This window comes from Emys orbicularis, chromosome 1 (genome assembly GCF_028017835.1).
Source record: "Emys orbicularis isolate rEmyOrb1 chromosome 1, rEmyOrb1.hap1, whole genome shotgun sequence".
NCBI lineage: Eukaryota > Metazoa > Chordata > Testudines > Emydidae > Emys > Emys orbicularis.
In genome coordinates, this window is record NC_088683.1 from 367,579,617 (window position 1) to 367,585,708 (window position 6,092).

The 6,092-nt window shown below is 42.7% G+C and overlaps 1 protein-coding gene across 1 annotated transcript; it reads left to right on the plus strand.

Annotated features, from left to right (window-relative positions):
* Nucleotides 1-3,623: 3,623 nt before the first annotated feature.
* Nucleotides 3,624-5,232, plus strand: LOC135882900 (olfactory receptor 52E8-like). The gene is made up of 2 exons (XM_065409935.1): nt 3,624-3,633; nt 4,253-5,232. The coding sequence occupies exon 2, from the start codon at nt 4,285-4,287 to the stop codon at nt 5,230-5,232; it is 948 nt and encodes a 315-aa protein (XP_065266007.1). The 5' UTR covers nt 3,624-3,633; nt 4,253-4,284.
* Nucleotides 5,233-6,092: the final 860 nt, after the last annotated feature.

Consider the following 6,092-nt stretch of genomic DNA (forward strand, 5'->3'; position numbering starts at 1 on the left):
CACTTTAACCTGTCTGGCCATTCTATGACAGACCTGCGGGTGGCTATCTTAAAACAGAAAAACTTCAAAAACAGACTCCAACGAGAGACTGCTGAGCTGGAATTGATATGCAAACTAGACACAATCAACACAGGATTAAATAAAGACTGGGAATGGCTGAGCCATTACAAACATTGAATCTATCTCCCCTTGTAAGTATTTTCACACTTGCTTCTTATCAAACTGTCTGTACTGAGCCATCTTGATTATCACTTCAAAAGTTTTTTTTCTCTTACTTAATTGGCCTCTCAGAGTTGGTAAGACAACTCCCACCTGTTCATGCTCTCTGTATGTGTGTGTATATATATCTCCTCAATATATGTTTCACTCTATATGCATTCGAAGAAGTGGGTTGTAGCCCACGAAAAGCTTATGCTCTAATAAATTTGTTAGTCTCTAAGGTGCCACAAGTACTCCTGTTCTTTTTACTATTACATTTCATCCTATTACTATTACTCCAGTTTACAAGGTCATCCATATCTTCCTGTATGATATCCCGGTCCTTCTCTGTATTGGCAATACCTCCCAGCTTTATGTCATCCACAAACTTTATTAGCACATTCTCACTTTTTGTGCCAAGGTCAGTAATAAAAAGATTAAAGAAGATTGGTCCCAAAACCGACCCCTGAGGAACTCCACTAGTTAACTCCTTCCAGCCTGACAGTTCACCTGTTGTAGTCTCCCCTTTAATGAGTTCCTTATCCACCTTTCAATTTTCATGTTGATCCCCATCTTTTCCAATTTAGCTAATAATTCCCCATGTAGAACTGTATCAAATGCCTTTCTGAAATCAAGGTAAATTAGATCCACTGTGTTTCCTTTGTCTAAAAAATCTGTTACCTTCTCAAAGAAGGAGATCAGGTTGGTTTGGCACAATCTACCTTTTGTAAAACCATGTTGTATTTTGTCTCAATTACCATTGACCTCAATGTCCTTAACTACTTTCTCCTTCAAAATTTTTCCCAAGACCTTGCATACTACAGATGTCAAACTAACAGGCTTGTAGTTACCGGGATCCCTTCCCCCCCCCCCCCCTTCTTAAAAATAGGAACTATGTTAGCAATTCTCCAGTCATACGGTACAACCCCTGAGTTTACAGATTCATTAACAATTCTTGCTAATGGGCTTGCAATTTCATGTGCCAGTTCCTTTAATATTTTTTGGATGAAGATTATCTGGGCCCCCCGATTTAGTCCCATTAAGCTGTTCAAGTTTGGCTTCTACCTCAGATGTGGTAATATCTACCTTTGTATCCTCATTCCCATTTGTCATCCTACCATTATCCCTAAGCTCCTCATTAGCCTCATTAAAGACTGAGGCAAAGTATTTGTTTAGATATTGGACCATGCCTAGATTATCCTTAACCTCCACTCCATCCTCAGTGTTTAGTAGTCCCACTTCTTCTTTCTTTGTTTTCTTCTTATTTATATGGCTATAGAACCTTTTACTATTGGTTTTAATTCCCTTTGCAAGGTCCAACTCTACATGGCTTTTGGCCTTTCTCACTTTATCCCGACATGTTCTGACCTCAATAAGGTAGCTTTCCTTGCTAATCCCTCCCATCTTCCACTCCTTGTAGGCTTTCTGCTTTTTCTTAATCACCTCTTTGAGATGCCTGCTCATTCAGCTTGGTCTACAACTCCTGCCTATGAATTTTTTCTCCTTTCTTGGGATGAAGGTCTCTGGTAGTTTCTGCACCTTTGACTTGAAGTAATTCCAGGCCTCCTCCACCTTTACATCCACAAGTTCTTCAGTCCATTCCACTTCCCTAACTAATTTCCTTATTTTTTTAAAGTTAGCCCTTTTGAAATCAAAAACCCTAGTCACAGATCTATTTTTGTTCATCCTTCCATTTAGTTTGAACTGAATTAGCTCATGATTGCTCAAACCAAGGTTGTCACCTACAGTCATTTCTTCTATGAGGTCCTCACTACTCACCAAAACCAAATCTAAAATGGCATCCCCTCTTGTTGGTTCAGAAAACACTTGGTGAAGGAATCCATCAGCTATCGCATCCAGGAAAATCTGAGCCCTATTATTATTACTAGCACTTGTCTTCCAGACTATATCTGGGAAGTTAAAGTCTCCCATGATCACACAATTCCCATTAGTATTTACTTCATTAAAAACATAAAAGAGGTCTCTATTCATATCCAAATCGGATCCCGGCGGTCTGTAGCACACCCCAAGTACTATCCCATGGAGGCTCTAGTAGCTTTCTTCCCCAATGTGATTTCTTTTCTCCATTTGATTGTACTTTTGATAAGATAAAGAGATGAAGCTCTTTATGTCCCTCACTGGTCGCCATTTTCTGCAGCCTCCAATCCTTTTTGTGGCTCTTTTCTGCATGTACTCCAAATTTTCAAATTGTGAAATGTGGACCACGGAACTGGATGCAGTCGGTTTCACCAATGCCATATGCAGAGGTAAAATCCTTCCCCTGCTCCAGCTCACCACTACAATGAGTTGGTTGTCCACAGTGACACCTAAATCCTTTTCAGGGTCCCTCAATTCCATAATACAGTGATCGAGTCTGTGGGTTGGGCCTGCATTCCCTATTCTGAGATAAGTTTGCATTTGACTGTATTAAAACATTTGTGTCTGCCCTGGTGGCCTCATTGTAACCACTCTGCCAATTTTGGGTCCTCCGCTATTTTATCTGCAGTGATTTTCTATTTGCTTCCATATCATTGATGAAACTATTAAATAGCATGGGGCCTAGAACTGATCCCTGCAGTACTGCACTAAAAACACCCCCATTCCCTGTAATGCCCCATTGACAACTGCTGCCTGAGATCTGTCACTTAGCCAATTTTTAGTTTATTTTACATGTCCTCTACTGATATTGGATAGTGTTTTGATCTGAATGTTTTCTCTGACTACATCAAATCAGAGTCATTGAAGGCTATCGTATATGCACAGTCCCCTTGGTCAACCAAATGTGTACAGTCATTAAAGGATGAAAACTTATTTGACAAGACTGTTTCCATAAACCCTGTTGGTGACTCACATTCATTATATGACTAGACTTTTTTTTAACTAATCCCATGCCAGATTTTCCATTTTTTCCTAACCTTGTCAAATCGTTTAAAAAAAAATTCCCTTTAATTTTTAAAAGTTTATGTTTCTGGTGTTCGTAACCCTCAGGTTCTACTGTAGATGCTGCTTAACATCCTCCTTGACTGCTAATGGACTAGAATGTATTCCATCAGCTCATATGATATGAGATCTTCACTTTCTTTACTGCGGAACTGTGGCTTGTTAGCTAGCTAATAAACTCTTCTTAAAGAACTCCCAATTTTCCTTTCCATTTTCCTCAATATTTTTTTCCTCCCAATCAGTTTTGTGGATAATTTGTCATTGTTGAGGAATTAGCCCTTTTGAAGCAGTAATTATCTGTAGATATTACGGGATAGGAACTGTTCTCTATTTGTCCATTTTAATGTAATCAGTTCCATTCTGTTATTTTGTTCTCCTCTATCATATGCCCCCTTATTTGTGGCTTCTCTAAACAAAACAGTCCCAGACTTTTCACTCTGTCCGCATATGGCAGCCTCCCCCATTCTCATAGCCTGTCTCAGAAATCTCCTTTCTATCTGCTATATCCTTTATAGAGACTGGGTGACCACAACTGAGAGCGTTTCCAGAGCAGGTTGCTCTCCACCCCATTCCTTAGGCATCTGAACATTATCTTTGTTTTGGCCACTACTGTGAATCAGCAGGTGTTTCCATGGAACAGCTATTGATGACCCCCAGGTCTTTTCCCTGAGATGGTTCTAGTTGGAATGTTTCCCCCGGCACATGGACTGGCAAAGCTTTGTTTTTTGTGCGTGTTTTTTTACACTTTCTGATTTTGAGCAACCAGGTGCCTGGGGGAATACCATGGACTTTCTAGCCTGGCTTTCATTGCATTAAGGAACAATGAGGGATAACCAGTATCCACATGTGTGTTTCCTGCTGGTGCCTATTAAGATTTCCCAGACCATGATGTGTAGAAATAATTGCTGCATGGAGGACCATCAAATATGGAATTGGCATTAGTAGGGTCAGTTGTTCATAATTCATTTCTCTGAAAAATGAAAATGTGTGTGAAGAGCAACCAAGCGGCTTCACCCATGAGAAAAGTATCCAGTAGTGCATGTAGTGGCTCATATTAACATTGTCTCTCCATCCAGGCTTTTGTACTGCGACCATCACCCTGGACCCTGGGAACGCCTCAGAGTTGAACAACTTCTTCCCTACTACATGTCAGATTCCAACAAAACTGACTTCACCAACCCCTCCACCTTCATCCTAGTGGGCATTCCTGGCCTGGAGGTGGCCCATGTCTGGATCTCCATCCCCTTCTGTGCCATGTATGCCATAGCTCTCTTGGGGAACTTCATCATCCTGTTCATCGTGAAGACAGAACCAAGCCTCCATGGGCCCATGTACTATTTCCTCTGCATGCTGGCCATCACTGACCTGGTCCTGACTACATCCACCCTGCCCAAAACACTGAGCATCTACTGGTTCAATTCCAGGGAGATTGATTTCAGTGCCTGCCTCTCCCAGCTGTACTTCATTCACTGCTTCTTATTGATGGAGTCTGGGATCTTTGTGGCTATGGCTTTTGATCGCTACGTGGCCATCTGTGATCCCCTGAGACATTCCACCATCCTGACAAACTCCATGGTTGCCAAGATTGGCCTGGCCACGGTGTTTCGCAGCGGCATCCTCATACTGCCTTATCCCTTTCTGGTGAGGCAATGGCCATATTGTAGAACCAACATCATCCCGCACACTCACTGCGAGCACATAGCCGTGGTGAATCTGGCCTGCGCCGACACCCGCGTCAGTAGTTACTACGGCCTCTTTGTGGTATTCTGTGTGAGGGGTCTGGATATGATTTTTATTGCTGTGTCCTACACCCATATCCTCAAGGCCATCTTCAGCCTCCCCACAAAGGACGCCCGGCTCAAGGCTTTGGGGACCTGCAGCTCCCACCTGTTTGCCATCTTAACCTTTTACATCCCAGGTCTCTTCTCCTCCCTCACGCACCGGTATGGCCACAATGTGCCCCTGCATTTCCACGTTCTCATTGCCAATGTGTACCTCCTGGTGCCCCCCATGCTCAACCCCATCATCTACGGGGTGAGGACCAAACAGATCCGGGACAGGCTGCTCCGGCTCTTTACTCATAAAGGGACTTAAAGTTTTCTCCTGGTGCTCTGGCTCTCAGACCGAGCTCTGTGCAGAGCTGGCTGGTGACATGGCACTGTGTTCTCTTCTGTGAATCACTGATTGGACAGTCAGAGAGACATTAGACCCTTTCCTGACCTTACTGTGCTGTGTCAATGCGACAAACTGCAGAATCAGGCAGTGTAGAACTCATTGGTTTGCCACCCTTCTAATTACTGATAACTGGACCTCTGGGAATATAAGAACATAAGAATGGCCATACTGGGCCGGACCAAGGATCCATCTAGCCCAGTGTCCTGTCTGCCAATGGTGGCCAGTGCCAGGTGCCCCAGAGGGAATGAACAGAACAGGTAATCAAATGATCCATTCCCTGTCACCCATTTCCAGCTGCTGGTAAAGACACACCATCCCTTCCCACCTTGGCTATTGATGGACCTTCACAACATCCTCTGGCAAGGAGTTCCAAGCTTGGCTGTGTATTGTGTGAAGAAATGCTTCCTTTTGCTTGTTTTAAACTGTTGCCTATTCATTTCATTTGGTAACCCCAGTTCTTGTGTTATGAGAAGGAGTAAATACCACTTCCTTATTTTCTTTTTCTACACCAGTTATGATTTTATAGACCTCTATCACACACACACACCCTTAGTAGTCTCTTTTCCAAGCTGAAAAGTCCCATACTCGCCTCATACGGAAGCCGTTCCATACCCCTAATCATTTTATTGCCCTTTTTAACTTTTTCCAATTCCAATATATTTTTTTTGAGATGAGGCAACCTCATCTGCACTCAGTATTCAAGATGTGGGCATCCCATGGATGTATATTGAGGTAATATGGTATTTTCTGTTGTATTATCTATCCCGTTGCTAGTGATT